The 15,921-nt window shown below is 38.0% G+C and overlaps 2 protein-coding genes across 4 annotated transcripts; both read right to left on the bottom strand.

Annotated features, from left to right (window-relative positions):
* Positions 1-412: 412 nt before the first annotated feature.
* On the bottom strand, positions 413-2,338 carry LOC110936482 (cytochrome P450 71A1). The gene is made up of 2 exons (XM_022178877.2): positions 1,418-2,338; positions 413-1,244 (listed from the first exon to the last, which is right to left on the bottom strand). Exons 1-2 carry the CDS (start codon positions 2,303-2,305, stop codon positions 600-602), a joined length of 1,533 nt encoding a protein of 510 aa, XP_022034569.1. The 5' UTR covers positions 2,306-2,338; the 3' UTR covers positions 413-599.
* Positions 2,339-8,875: 6,537 nt separating this feature from the next.
* LOC110936481 lies at positions 8,876-15,921 on the bottom strand. 3 transcript variants are annotated; one of them, XR_004891084.1, is made up of 8 exons: positions 14,934-15,921; positions 14,738-14,829; positions 13,643-14,208; positions 12,760-13,155; positions 11,001-11,263; positions 10,005-10,088; positions 9,708-9,935; positions 8,876-9,102 (listed from the first exon to the last, which is right to left on the bottom strand). XR_004891084.1 is itself a non-coding variant. In XM_022178876.2 (4 exons), the coding sequence occupies exons 1-3, from the start codon at positions 11,254-11,256 to the stop codon at positions 9,900-9,902; spliced, it is 396 nt and encodes a 131-aa protein (XP_022034568.1). In that variant the 5' UTR covers positions 11,257-11,290; the 3' UTR covers positions 8,876-9,102; positions 9,708-9,899. The 3 variants fall into 3 exon arrangements, 1 of the variants encoding a protein (XP_022034568.1); XR_002590055.2 differs by having other exon boundaries at positions 10,981-11,263; positions 14,934-15,918; XM_022178876.2 differs by lacking the exons at positions 12,760-13,155; positions 13,643-14,208; positions 14,738-14,829; positions 14,934-15,921 and having other exon boundaries at positions 10,981-11,290.

Here is a 15,921-nt window from a genome sequence, read left to right as displayed (position 1 = left end):
ATAGTACATGAATCTTACCAACTCTAGAAAGTCAATACAATGTTCAAGAGTTATTTCTTCAATGAATGCTTCACCTGATGATGAGCCTTCTTTCACATAAGACCATACCTTGAATCTCAATTCCTCATGAGCCTCATTAGTGTTCCTATCGGTTTCTTCCAAATAACATACTCCTTAATATCTTCCTTGTTGACCTCCTCGTGATCAACTTAATTTCATTTCTTTTCCCTTTCGGTGTTTCTCAAACTCCTTACGCGAAAAAATGATAATTTATTCAAGAGACCAAAGCTGTTTAAATAGTCAACGGATTACAATGCATCAAAGAAATAGTAAATAACAAACTTAAGATGAGAAACGAATGGTTAGCTAGTGTGTCATGCTTCATAAGGTGTGCATCAATCAATCGCCTTAGTTGAAGCCAAGTTCCGCAGGTGCACTATGGTTGCTATTTATTACTTTGTGAATATAATAGTTTACACGAGAAATAGTAAATACCAAACTTCACATAGAAACAGGAAACAAACTCAAAACAAACTCAAGATCCAGACACCATTCATGACCCGACGTAGACTCTTCGAACGACTAATAACTTTAAATTTTCACATGGCCTCATTGAGGTGTCGTGAACTCTTGTAGTCAATAATATCGGGAACCTTAGCCACTAGTTGAAGCGCAATCTTCTTATGCGCTACAGTCCCCTCAGATTTCAATGTGTCAATGTCTTTAGTCCCTTCAGGCAATCCCCAATCAAACGAATATAGAAGATTTGAAAGAGCCAACTCCACTGTTGTAGCTCCTAACAACAACCCTGGACAGCCTCTCCGACCAGACCCAAATGGGATCCACTCGAAATCTGCTCCTTTATACTCAACACTACTACCCATGAACCTCTCTGGCTCGAATTCTTCAGGTCGTTCCCAGCATTTAGGGTCTCGCCCTACTGCCCATACGTTCACATACACCAGCGTCTTCTTGGGTATCTCGTATCCCTCTAAAACACATCGCTCTCTAGATTCACGAGGGATTAAAAGTGGCAAGACTGGGTATAGTCTAAGTGCCTCTTTGATTACTGCTTTTAGATACTCAAGCTTATCAAGATCTTCTTCATCTACTTTCCCTTTCTTTCCGACTGCATTCCTCACTTCTTGTTGGGCTTTGTTCAAAGAATCAGGGTTTTTGATGAGCAAAGTCATCGCCCAGACAACTGTTGAAGCACTTGTTTCTGTCCCCCCTGACAAGATATCCTTCAAAAAAAGAATCAGCAATTTAATATGAAATGAGGGATGAAAGGAGTTTCTATTATTTCTAGCTAGGTGGTCTAGGAGATTGATAAATGTTTCTTGGAGAAAGTTCCTAGAAACGCTATCAATCTCCTAGTCACCAAATAAAAAAATCTGGATGAAAGTGAAATTCTCACCATTAGTATGCCTTTTACATGATCAAAGGTGAGATCATTTGCATAATCTTGCTTGAGTTTGAGCAAGATATCAACCATATCATCTTGTATTTTGTTTTGTTGGTTTTGATTTAAATGCTCATCAATCACTTCTTGATAGAACTCATCCAAGTCTTTAAAGAGCTTCTCGAGTCTAGCAATGCTTCCATTGAGTTCATCAAGCCATCCCATTAAAGGAAAATGATCCCTATAATAGAAGTTAGTAAGTACCTCTTGAAACTCAGACATAAGTTCAAACATTCGTGTCCCATCTTTTCTATTATTGTATGCAGATGGTCTCTTCCCAAAACCCACCCTGCAAATAATATTACTAGTGAGAACCATAGCATCATCACTCAAATTCACTACTTGTTTCATAGAACTTTGAGTCTTTATCCTGTCTATCATGTCAAACACCTCTTCTTCGCGAACTGAACGAAATGAGTTCACTTGTTTCATGGAAAAGAGATGAAGGGTGCAGATCTTTCTCATCTGTCTCCAATACTCATTGTACGGTGACAAAGCGATGTCTTTGTTATCGTATGATAATTTCTTCTGGCCAGTTAAAGCCGGCCTTGTGCAGAAGACCAAATCATTTGTTTTCATGATCTCTTTTGCCATTTCTGCCGAAGAAACAACGAGAGTTTGGACATGACCAAGGCGAAGGGACATTAGCGGGCCATAACGTTTTGAAAGACGCCATAGGTAGTCTGAGAGGTCGGATGTGTCGAGCTGGTGCAGGTTTCCGATTATGGGTAATCCGGGTGGTCCGGGCGGAAGAGGGCGGGTTTTTGACAGAAACCTTCTAATGGGAATGATGAAGAGTAAGAAGAGAAGGACAATTGATGGTATGATGAGAAATGAAACCATTAGTGTTCTTGCTGGTAGTGGTAGGCATGACTCAAATTAACCAATATATGTATATGTGTGTACACGTGTATATTCAAGTGACGATGAAGTTCTTGTCTTTGTTTGATCATAAGTTGTTCTTTTCTTTTTTCATCGTTTGTTTTTGTTATAAAGATGTTGGTCATATGTACCTATCAGCCATTTAATATAAATTTGAGAGAAAAAGACAAAACTCATATTTTTTAACGGCGAGAAAAATTATGCTAATCAACCAAAAAGGATCTAGCAATGAGCTAGAAACCAAAATACAAACACACCAGAAAAAAAAACATACATCAAAATCGATAACAACAAAAAAAAAAAACGTCAAAATCAGCAGAACACCTACTACCTACTGCTAAAACATAACTAGTTAAAAATATATTGTTACTCTTCAATTTATATTCTTCTCTTCTCAATAAAAACTAACGGATATATCTCTTTATGAACATTATATTTTTGGGTGTTAAAAATGTGCCCCTCTTATTTAAGGTTTCATCCTCAAAGCCGAGTTACATATACACCATGAAGACTAGCGGTGAAGCCCACACGTTGTGGCGGGTTTGTTATGCGGAGAGAATTCGATTAGCATCGGTTTGGTTTCCCTTTCGAGTTTGGACACTCGGTATAGCAACCGAAATAAAAAAAAAACTGAAGAAAGAAGTTCTGTTCATTACGAGTACCAGCACGCTATAGCAAGCATAAAAGAAGTTGGTAATGTGACTTAAACAATACCTACAGGTGTTCACTTTGTTATGGTAGTACAAAAAGTGGGTTGTCTAAATAGTACTCTTTATTCTTAGTAATAGATTATACATAATATTTGTAATATTTGTTTCCTTGTCTATAGGAATTTGTATTTGGCATGTATAAATGTCCTAGAATATGGGGGTTTCTATTGAATTATATAAAGGTCGATTGGAGAATCAATGAGATTATCGAATTATAATATCCATCATGGTATCATTGTAACCCTTGCGGATCCTCTCAAAATTTCGGCCACCATACCTTCTACTTCCTCTTCTACACGCCATGCTTAACTCTACTATATCTCTTCTTCTCCTTCGGCTACACCATGACTACCCCTCTCCATGCTGCTGTATATGTGTCTAATATAAACACCATCCGAATCACCCTTAACATCGAATCCAACCACTATACCACCTGGTCATAATTCATTAAACTGCACTGCAAATCTTTTCTAGTGTTCGACCACCTCCAACACAAACCTGCATCCTTTCTTCGGATAAAGACAAGGAGAAGGCCCCTTCAACCGATTCATGGGAACGTCTCGACTCCATTGTACTTCAGTGGATTTACTATACGATTTCTACATATCTTCTACATACAATCCTCAAACCAAACACCACCGCACATGATGCGTGGACTGCCCTTGCAAACCTTTTTCAAGACAACCGAGCTACCCACACGTACCATCGATCTTAATAATAAATTCACACACACCATATCTTAGCAACTCAATTCTATGCATGCTTCATGCCAGGAAATGAAAATGAAATTTGACCACCTTACCAATGTCGGATAGCCTATCATTGATGACTAGGGTTGTAAACGAACCGAACGTTCAGTGAATAATTCGTGAACTGTTCGGCGGCAAGTTCGTTTACGTTCGTTCGTTTGATTGGAGACCAAAAGTTAATCACGACTTTCTTGTTCGGGCCGCGTTACGTTTACGTTTATGATTGTTTATTAGTTAATGGGTCAAACACTTATTATGTTTTATTGTTTGCATCAAACTTGGGCCTGAGGCCACGTTTATGTTTTTCTGTTTGGGTCGTATAAGTCCAGAAGGTCTCGGTATTGGATCAGCTTAGTTTGGGCCCGTTTTAGATGAATTAATGTGAATACCGAAGCAGCAGATATCAGGGGAAACAAGACGTACCGATTGGCAAGGTAGTTACCACAGACACATCGCCTCACTAAGGGATACGTCGTTTCAACAGGCACCGGTTCACAGTGTTATATATAGGGCTGTAACTTTGTTTTTTAAATGTACCGAATTCACTTGAAGTTTATGAAGTTATTCGAAGTTAGTCACTGATTCTGTGCATTATATTTAATTCGGCAATTGCAGTAAGTTTGTTTCATTGTTCCTGTTTTCGTTTACTGTTACAATGCAATTCTGCAAACGTTGTTATTTGGTTGATTGTGATTGTGAGTACGATGACAACCCGGTCCGTTCCGAATGGTCCTGGGTGTCCGATGATTTTGATACCAACACGTACCATCGATCTTAATAATAAATTCACACACACCATATCTTAGCAACTCAATTCTATGCATGCTTCATGCCAGGAAATGAAAATGAAATTTGACCACCTTACCAATGTCGGATAGCCTATCACTGATGACTAGGGTTGTAAACGAACCGAACGTTCAGTGAATAATTCGTGAACTGTTCGGCGGCAAGTTCGTTTACGTTCGTTCGTTTGATTAACGAATGAACATGAACAAGAAATTTCGTTCGGTTAGTTAAATGAACGAACACGAACATATCTCTCGTTCGTTCAATTGCGTTCGAGAATGTTTGGTAATGTGTTTGTGAACACTCGTTATTGTTCGTTTGTTTATGTTGTTCATTAAAGATTTTTTAGCATATATTTATTTTCTCTAAACTTTTAATATTCTTTAATTATTATTTATCTTATTATCTAAATAAATAAAATAGGAAACTATGTCTCCACGTTATTTATGCATCGTTCCACTTTCATTCTCATTATTCACATCAGAAAATACTATCGACCTTCATTCAACGATTAGGGCTTCAAGGTCTAGCGCCGCTCCCTCTCACCATCCACCTCTAGCCACCGCCATCTTCACCGATTTTATCTGTGTTTGTTTGTGCCAGCAAACTGTCCTTGAACACGTTCCCTTCGTTAATGAACGAACACGAAAAAAAAAATTTTTCGTTCTCGGCTGTGCATGGAAGAAACTTGAAAAAACCATCTAATACGCGGTTGTAAACCTGTTGCTTTACCGTATTAAGTTTGTGTTTTTACGTAAACTTTGGTTTCAAATGGCCTACTTTGATAGAAATTGTGTTGTGCAGCTCTAACAGAGTTTATGGAGCTAGTCAGGAGCTTTACGGAGCATTGGGAAGCGTTTGGGATCAACGGAGTGCAAGAAACGTACAAAACGACACTGTAGGATTGCACATTGCGTCGCCGACAACCCTTTGTGGCGTCGCGGACACACCCCGTCGTTAAAAAATTGTCGTAAACATTAGAATAGGGCGTCGGAAGAAAGTGCATCTAGAGAGGGAGTCGCCGACGCCCTGACTGCCCGTCGCTGACGCCCCCTGGTTTGTTAATGCGCTGGTTTTTTTTTTGTTTGTTTTGACCAATTTTGAATGGGTTTTGAGGGGGTTACGGGTTTTTGAGCATATTATCACATCTTGAAGCCATCTATCATCATCTCCTTCACGTCTAACTTCTCCTTAACCTCTCTAACCCTAACCTAACCTCCATCATCTCTAACCCTCACCCATTTCACCATCATCTCCATCCATCTATACTCACCGTCCAAACCCTAACCCTAACCTTCTTCATTCCTCCAAGACTCAAGATCATGGTTCGGTGTTCGTGTTCATCACCTGGTGTTCATGAAGCATCAACCATGAGCGACTAGTCTCTCCGGTTTTCACCCTGGTGTAGATTTTTGTAAGAATTCTAGTGTCGACGCTCGTTAGGGACCTACGCGCCTTACGGTTCGACTTGGACTAAATAATAAAAAAATATAATTTAATGACGATCTTAGTTTCAACGCTCGCTAGGGACCTATGCGCCTTACGGACGGCGTCGACTAAATAACAAAACTTATATATTTTAACGACGAACTTAGTTTCGACGCTAGTTAGGGACCTACGCGCCTTACGGTTCGACTTCGACTAAAAATAAAAAAAAATATTTTAACGACGATCTTAATTTCGACGCTCGTTAGGGACATACGCGCTCGAAATCCGTAACGAGTCAAAAATATATAATCTTTTTATTATTTAGTCGACGTCGTCCGTTACGAGCGTAGGTCCGTTACGCGCGTCGAAATCCGTAACGAGTCAAAATAATATTGTATTTGTATTATTTAGCCGACGTCGTCCGTCCGTTACGAGCGTAGGTTCGTTACACGCGTCGAAATCCGTAACGAGTCAAAAATATATTGTTTTTTTATTATTTAGTCGATGTCGTCTGACTATTATTTACTGTCTGGTTGTGCAGGTATTTCACAAGATGATATCCACTTCCATCACCGCTCAAAACAAGAGCCGAGAGTGGTGTACGAGCGGTGACCTGTTTTTCTAATATTGCCTCTTGTACAAGAGGCCGTGCACTCTCGCACACGGGTTGGCGCAGTACTTCGCATCTGTGCATCATCGACAGGAGCGCGGAAAGTTATACGGCGGAGCATACGTTACTAGGATAGCCCTTTCGTTGGGTTATCACCCGGAGAATGACCACCTGTGTGTAGGCCCGGCGATACAGCCGAAGCGGATGGGGATGAACATGATATCGGGAATGCACTTTACCAAAAAATTCCCATGCGGGAAGCAGTTTAAGGGTGCGGACGGCCTGCCTTACGCGCTTATACAACTGTCGGCCCAGTTCGAGTTGGTATATCCCCCTCGCGATCCAAAGGTGCCGGAGGAGCATGAGTCGGACATGGTCATTCCGGAGCCACCACAGCCGCCTGGACCACCCCGGGAGCCTGAGTTCCCACGACATGTTGGGTTCTGTCCTGCCCCATCATATCAGCAGCTACGTCGCGACGTTGACAGGCTGAACTATATGATGGAGTGGGTGGTTGCGGAGCTGTAGGAGCGCCGACAGCGTGACGGGTTACCTCCACGACCTTATGTTCTGACTGTGGAATGGCATTAGCAGCATGAGCAGGAGGAGCAGCAGGATCCACTGCCATAGTATTTTATCATTTTGTTATGTATGTACAAATTTTTGCTTAATATATTAAACTTTTGTTGTATATATAAAACTTTTGCTATAAACGGTGTAACATATTCGAACAATACCCGGGTATTTCAACTTATTTAACGCTATAATATTTTAACGTTATAGTATTCGAACCGCACGGTATAGTATTCAAACGGTATAATATATTCGGACCGTACTAGAGTATTTAGAAATAATTAACGGTATAATATTTAAACGTTTATAGTATTCGAACGACACTAGACTTGGTATAATAATTTATTTCAAAAGCTCGATAACGATATTATATATTTGAACCGTATATACGCTTTTCAAAAAATTTAACGTTATACGCTTCTGGACGACATCGACTAAATAAATTAACGATGACATCGACTAAATAATAAAAAGACATTATATATTTTTAATTACTTGTTATATATTTTAAGCGAGTTAACGTTGTAACCTGGTGAGAATTTTTACCCAAATATGCCAAATAACCAAACAAAATTATGAATGGTTATATACGCTGCGTATAGCTCCATACGCAACGTATATAAACTTTGTGAAAAACTGATGCTTCAAACCCACCAAAATGACCTCAAAAGTTCAGATGGTTTATATACGCTGCGTATAGATCTATACGCAGCGTATATAAACCCTCGTTTTCTGTGCAATGATTGCTGATCAGGCTACTCTGAGATTCATGCTTTACCTACGCTACGTATAGGTCTATACGCAGCGTCAGCGTATAGGATACGCTGCGTATAGACCTATACGCAGTGTAGGTAAACCCTGATTCAACTAGGGTTTGGTGTTCCAATAGGCACATTGGTGTGCCAATAGGTACACCCTTATAAATTATATTGTATCATGACACAATGCAATCTATGGTTGTTGTAAAAGTTGAGGCTGGGATATTCAGTTGTCTCCTACAATTTATTTTGCAAAAATCATTTCTCATTCGTTATTTGTTTGGAAATAACATGTAAAGCCAATAGCAGGTTTAGTATGCGATATTATTTTCACCGAACTAATAGAACTCTATAGGAAATAATCCTTCCATCTGCAGCGCAGTGGTTGTGACATCCTGGTGAAGGCTCGGCTCGGGATTCAACCCGGGTTCGAGTCCAACGGGGGGTGAGAGTTGACCCATTCCACGGGGTTCCCGCGCATTAGGGGTGTGCTACGCTTTTTAGCGGTGGTCAAGTAGTCGGCCTTTGGACATACAAGAAATCAGAGATTTAGGGGCGACAATTGTCGCCCCTATTGATACAGAAAATCGCCTCTAAAGGTATTAGGGGCGACATGTCGCTGCTAAAATGTCGACCCTAATGCCTCGTCACTATTGACCTTTGGGGACGACAATTGTTGTCGATAATGGTGTTGAATCTTTAGGGGCGACAATTGTCGATCCTAAAAGTTCATTGATGACATCAGCATATGACCTCACGCTTATACATTTAGGGACGACTTTTGTTGCCTCTAAAATCCATTCCTCGAAAAACTAGATTTTTTTTTGTTTTCTATTTTTTTGCCCTTTTTTCAAATACCAAAACCTGCTGATCTTTTCGAGACATACCCAGCAATTCTAACCCAAACATAAAACCAATATCAAATCAAAAATAAGCCATAATAACATCACGTTTCACGTTTCTTTGTCTAGTTAAGTTATAAGTCTAAAATAAAACATAATAAACATCAAGTTTCTTTTTTTCATCATTCTTGATCCTCATCCATGTTGTCTTCATTGCCATTCTTTGAAGCCTTCTTAGAGTTCATGAATTTTGAGAGGCGTTCTAAAAAACTTTCGTTTTCTAACAAACCATCAAGGAAATCCTACAAAATAAGATATAGATTATAAGTTCAAACAAACTACATATTTCCAAGCACAACATTAACCAAATGGGTCATTAAAACCGAGCCCACTATAACATACTTAAGACATCCAACTTTTAACCAAATCGGTACTAAATAGATGATATTAAACATTAAACTTGTGTTTGTAGTTGCTGGATCTTTGTTAGATAACCTCAACTAGGTATTCACCTCTTTCAACTTCAAAAAATTTGTAAAAAATCTTTTCTTTGCAATGCATACAAAAATCCTAATAATATTAAAACCAAAGAAACAATTCATCAAATTAACCTGAAACATAATCAAACAAGAATTCAAACTAAGCAGATAAAACCCTAAGTAACATTATCAAAAGCATGAAACAAAGATCCAGCAAATACAAACACAAAAACCCAAATTTTACCAAATCAGATCCACTAGTTAATCACTAGCAGTATTATAAACAACCAAATGTACAAAGAATAAAAGCATAAAACAGAGATCTAACAGGCATATTAAGAAGATGGACACCTAGGGTTATGAAAGGGACGACTGTAACACACTTAAGAAATCCAACATTTAACATATTAAGGTTGATCCAACTTTACCTCTGTAAGTGCTGGAGGTGTTTGCTCCTTCTCATGAGGACCAACACAACTCGGTGGTGCGAATCTAGATAGTGAAGGTTTACGCCCCATACCTATATAATGCCCGCGCCGAGCACCAAACACCTTTTCAAATACTTGAACTTAATTCACTTGTGACGAACTACCTTCTCCAAATTCGTCTTCTATATTGGGTTAACTTTGGGACTCAAACTCTGCTTGTAATTCTTCCTGTGTTTTACAACGGCGATAGATTAATATAAATATATATAAAAATTATACTTTAAATAAGATACTTACGTATTTTTGCTCCTCTAGCTCGCTGGCAAACCTTCCATCTTTAAGAGTATGACCATTTTTAAACGCTTCGAGTCTGGTCTTATCCTATTAACATTAAAAATTAGACTACTTTAAACAAACACTTATACGTAAAAATAGTGAATATATATATATATATATATATATATATATATATATATATATATATATATATATATATAGGGTAAGGTTCATGCGAGAACCACCTTTATTGCGAGAACCGCGAGAACCAATGTGAACACAAGCTAAAATAGCTAAAAAAACCTAAAAAAACCCTAAAAAAAACCTAACCCCCACCCCCTCAAGCTAAATGCTAAAAACTAAAACCCTCAAAAAACCTAAAAAAAACCTAACCCCCCCCCCAAAAACCTAAACCCCCCACCCCCCCCCCCCAAAAAAAAACCTAACCCCCCCCCCCCCAAAAAAAACCTAACCCCCCCCCCCCAAGCTAAATGCTAAAAACTAAAACCCTCAAAAAACCTAAAAAAAACCTAACCCCCCCCCCCCCCCAAAAAACCTAAACCCCCCTCCCCCACCACCCAAAAACCTAAACCCCCCCCACCCCCCCCCCCCCCAAGCTAAAATGCTAAAAACTAAACCCCCAAAAAACCTAAAAAATCTAAAAAAATAAAAAAAAAATCAAAAAAAATCTAAAATTTTTTTTTTTATTTTTTTACTATTTTTTATGTTCAACTCGCTACTTTTTGTAGCAAAAAAAAAAAAATTTTTTTTTTTTAAAAAAAAAAAATTTAAAAAAAAAAATTTTTTTTTTTTTTGGATACTAAAAGTAGCGATTTTTATATAAAAAATAGTAAAAAAATAAAAAAAATTTTTTTTGGGTGTTTTTTAGATTTTTTTAGCTATTACTGTTTGTGTTCACACTGGTTCTCGCGGTTCTCGCAATAAAGGGTGGTTCCTAACGGATCTTTGTCCTATATATATATATATAAAGCATTACTTTTTTGAAACAAAAACTACTATATGTCGACAATCCCCCACGGTTTGTGTAAAGTTGCTTTTGACGATTTGATGTGTTGGCACATGACCGGTCCTTATGTTCTTTGGTCAAGAAATAGTCTACGGTTTTATTCCAATTCTCTTCACTCATACCCTTGGGGATGTTGGCCCTTGCTCTCGCTACATCAGTTTCCCCTCCGTTTGCTAAAAATTCTTCTTTTGCTTTGGCTTTTCGGCTTCTATAACGCTTCATGTATACCGCATTAAGGCCATCCATCAATTGTCTACATTTAGGATGCTTCTCAATTTCAGTAAAACATACATATTTATTAAATAACAACAAATACAAGAACAAAATATAACCAATGTCATATAAAAAGCAAAAGAGACAAATACAAGAACAAAACAAACAGTGGTCCTCCTCACACTCATGAATATCTTTTGATTTAAATTCGATTTCTATGTTTCAGATGCAAGTCTTTAATGAACAGGCCTACGAGCAAAGGTAGTTTCAGAACACTTTAAATTGTTCTATTTGGAAAAAAAACAATTAAAAAAATAGTGTTTTGTGGTTGTTCACATTAAGTTTATCAAAGTAGGCTTATAAAACTTTATAGGATTAGTTCTATAATGGTATAACATGAACTTGCTTTCAATGCTTTCAAGGTTTACGAATATAAGAATCCAGTTAGTTCATATTGTAAAGAAAAATGTTTATCCAGTTAGTTCAAATTGTAAAAAAAAAAAAAAAAAAAAAACTGTTAAAAAAGGGTTGTAAACAGAAATCACATAATATAGACCTGGCAAACGGGTCGGGTCATGGGTCAACACGGGTTCGGGTCAAAACAGGTCAATTATAAAAAAGAGTTGTTTTGGTACGGGTGGAAACGAGTCCGGGTCGGAACATGTCCGGGTCAGAACGGGTTTCGTGTCGGGTTGGGTTGGGTTGGGTTGGGTTGGGTCCTTTCTTTTAACAATATTCTAGTTTATACAGCTTATTAGGTTTCTCATTCAACAATATTCTAATGCACTAGAGGTCCATGATTAACATCAAAACCATTTCAACGTACTGATGTCAAACAAATGGTTTTTAAACTTCAAAACTGAACATATCTTTTTAATGATAACAAGTAAACTATAAACCCTAGACTTCATTCAACAACACTTCCCCCAAACTTTTGAGAAACCACAAATTAGCTTAAACTAAAACAACATCGTTCATGGTCACGTATTTCACATTTAATCTCTAGTAAACAAAAACCTTTTTACTAACCAAAAACCAAAAACTGAACCAAAACGAAACAATCTAAACGAAAAAAAACTGAAAAGATCGAAAACAATCTGGAAAAACCGATCGAAACAGAACAAAAAAAAAACGAATCGAAATCGGCCAAAACGAAACAAAGAACTGAAAAAATCGAAACCGAACCGAAAAATCGACCAAAACGAAATGAATTAGGAGATCATGGTTTGCAATAATGATGTATAAATACTGATAAAATTCGATATACTGACCATCTAAACAAAATAAATAACAATAATGATGTAAAATGAATCAGGAGATCATGGTTTGCAACAGTGGCGGATCCATGATTTTTCGTCAGTGGGTGCACAATATGGACAAGTCTACATGGGTCAAATAGACCAGGGAAAACAGTCAGTTAGTGATATGTTAGAGTAAGTATGCTAAATTTAACCACTATCTAAAGCGATAAAACTAACGCAATCAAAACATGTGTACAGAGCAAATGGAGAGCAAGAAAGAACTTCATTTACTAACCTTTTAGTGGTGCATGACAAATGCTCGAGGCCTTGAGTGGGTGATTGCCTTCAAACTAATCGAAATACAAAATATGAGAGAAGTCTGCTGTCTTCTTAGGAGGCACCGGTTCGATCCCTGGCTCAGTTGGTGGGGAAGCCGGCTGTCTTCTTAGGAGGCACCGGTTCGATCCCTGGCTGAGGCTGGGTATTTGGACATCTCGGTGAAGGCTTGGCCCGGGGTTTTACCCGGGTTTGAGTCCAAGGGGGGGGCGCGGTTTTACCTATTCCACGGGGTTTCCGCGCATCAGGGGTGTGCTACGCTTTCTAGCGGTGGTCGAGTAGTCGGCCTTTGGACATAGCTCCGAAAGGGTGGGTTTACACGTGGAAAGCAGTTAGCCGTTCAAAAAAAAAAAGTCTGTAATATAATAACTCAACAGTAGCTAATTAACATCAAAGAATGACATAAATAATGACGAGTTTGAAAAAAAAAATAAGCATTTGACAAAATAATTTGATGACATATATAATTTCCTTTAACTCTTAGTCACTTATTTTTTCTAATGTACAGGAATTTAAAATTGACCGAAAAAACTCATGACAAAAATCAAATAATGTGATACGGTTGAAAAAAAATCAAATACACCAATAAAATATTTATTTTTTTTAATCCTCTAACTAGAAAATTTAAATGTGGTGTCATATCTCAACTGAAAAAAGCTTGCTTGTGGAGGCACTCAGTAACTTTGAAAAAACAAATGAAAAGCGAGACCATAAGATCATCCCCCCTAATTGTGATTTTAACAACAGAATACACGGAATACATACAATTTGAACATCAAACAACACTAAATAATTGTGATTTGAACATCAATCTTAAGGATTAAAGCGATTAGGGTTCTTACCTACATAAACCATACAGAAACCTTGCGATTTGAACAGCACATTCTTCCTACTGGTGGCGTGGCAGGTAGGGTTTGGAGGGGGAAGGGGGAAGTGTTGTGTGTGGCAGGTAGGGTTTGGAGGGGAAAGGGGGAAGTGTTGCTTTGGAGGGGAAATGGAGAAGTGTTGGGAAACAAGCCCGCCAAGGGTTTTAACTCACAATTAGGGGCGACTTGGGAAAAATAATATCAGCCATTGGATTATTTACCTAATCTACGGCCATGACTTGTTGTCCAAAGCTAAAACAAGGATTCGTCCTTTAGGGGCTACTTTTTATATGTCGCACCTAAAGATGTCGCCCCTAATGCTCTTTTCTCTTGTAGTGATAGCTCCGAAAGGGTGAGTTTACACGTGGAAAGCAGTTAGTCGTCCAAAAACAAAAAAAAAAAAAATCCATAGGAAATAGATATCCAAACCTGTACTGAGGGCAACTCAGATAAACCAGATTCCTACGCGAGTCTGCGTTAGCCACAACCAGGATTTAGAAAGTCAACTCTCTACTTTGACTTCAGTGACATTCTCTAATCACCTATGACCAATGAAAGGGTTGTAAGATGGTAGTGGAAATGGACATATGGCAGCTAGAAATTACATAACTTAAGTTTCAACAAAGTAAAGAGTGGAGTCTAATCCAATGTCACTATACATGTTTGTCTTCTTAATTCTATGTGTTTAAAATCGTATTACTTGTTTGTTTTTGTGTAAATATTTGTGGTTAATACATCACCTATAGACATAAGACATGAATATAGAAACAAATGTGAGTATTGCATACACATAAATGAGAATAAAAAGCTCTATAAGTAGTTGGACTCCACATACAAAGGGAATTTAATTTGCAGCACACATAATACCATTGAGAGCTCTTGGCATAAGGATATCTACTAACCCGCATATAGAAAAGTAACTTGAATATGGATGTGTAATTAAGTGAGACATTAGAAGTATATACAACGCAGGTGGATGGTTTATATGAATCATTGATTATGCATATGGTGACTAACAAATAATGGAAAACTGTATTGAAAAAATGCTTAGGAAATAGAGGTAAAACGTACCTTTAGGACCATTCTCAAAATTATATCTTGGAGTTGAGAAGGAAGCTTTGAGATGTTAGCTATATCTTAGTTGGTGTGATATTTTCCTTTTTCTGAATGTATGCAATTTTTAGAAAGATAGATTTCAGATAAAACTGCAAACAACTTGGCAATTAATGCAAGAAAAAATCACATACAACAAATTATTAATACAAACCTCTTTGCTGACATGATCGAATGTCATCTCGACATACACAATGCAAAAGTTTATAATCATCAAAGCAGCTTTATAATAACCAACAAAAAGTAAAATCGAACACTATCTCTACAAGTGTTTCAAAAGTAAAGATAAAATCATTATGCTTCAAATGCTCCACAAGAGCCTCTTAGTCAACCAGGGGTCCTCTGCTGCATTTATAAGAACCGCTTCCCGTATGTTCAAATTGCATCAATTAAGCCATATTCATAGAAAAACAACCTAGGAAAAATCGGGCTTGTAGACATGGGTGTGATTACTTGAAAGTTGTTGTTTGGTTTATGCATTCCTTATGTTTGGGCCCTCAAAAAAATTGAAAATGAGACCCATCTAGTGGACAATCTCATTATCTTCAAGTTTCGGCACTTTTATAGTTGATAACCTAATAATCGCAGTCCATCCAAGCAACAACCAATCAGCCTTCTCTTCAAAATTCCCGGTCTCTATCCTTGCTAAACTCACCTTCCTATCCTCCACAACTCTCTGTTCCTTCTTACTTAAACCTAACCCGTAAGTGGCACCGACGTAATCAACTTAACTAACTTAGGCTTCTGATCCATTATATCACATTCTTTCTTCACAGAACCTTCTAAACTGAACCTTCAAACTCTAAACTTAATTGGTGAGCGTAAGGTGTTAGAAAAAAAATACATGTGAGATTATTCAAACCCTTAAATCGAATTGGTTGACATAAAATGCGTAAAGCGAGAGATCGGAAATAGACTGGGGTAGACAGGGGTTACCTGTGGACAAAACAGATTACCTCAACACTGATAAATGTAAATCAACACATAAATATAGTTTTTCACATTTATGTCGTTTTTAGGTTAGAGACCACCGTCGCCAACCTGTGTCACCATTATCGCACCACCACAAGTTGTTGCAACTGTTTCCGGTCGGGAACTGGCATGGAAGACCGTTGGTGATTGACCAGCTCCCCCTTTTCTCC

This window comes from Helianthus annuus, chromosome 4 (assembly GCF_002127325.2).
Source record: "Helianthus annuus cultivar XRQ/B chromosome 4, HanXRQr2.0-SUNRISE, whole genome shotgun sequence".
Taxonomy (NCBI): domain Eukaryota; kingdom Viridiplantae; phylum Streptophyta; class Magnoliopsida; order Asterales; family Asteraceae; genus Helianthus; species Helianthus annuus.
The sequence above is the reverse complement of the archived record's forward strand: the minus strand, read 5'-3'. Positions and strand labels throughout refer to the sequence as shown.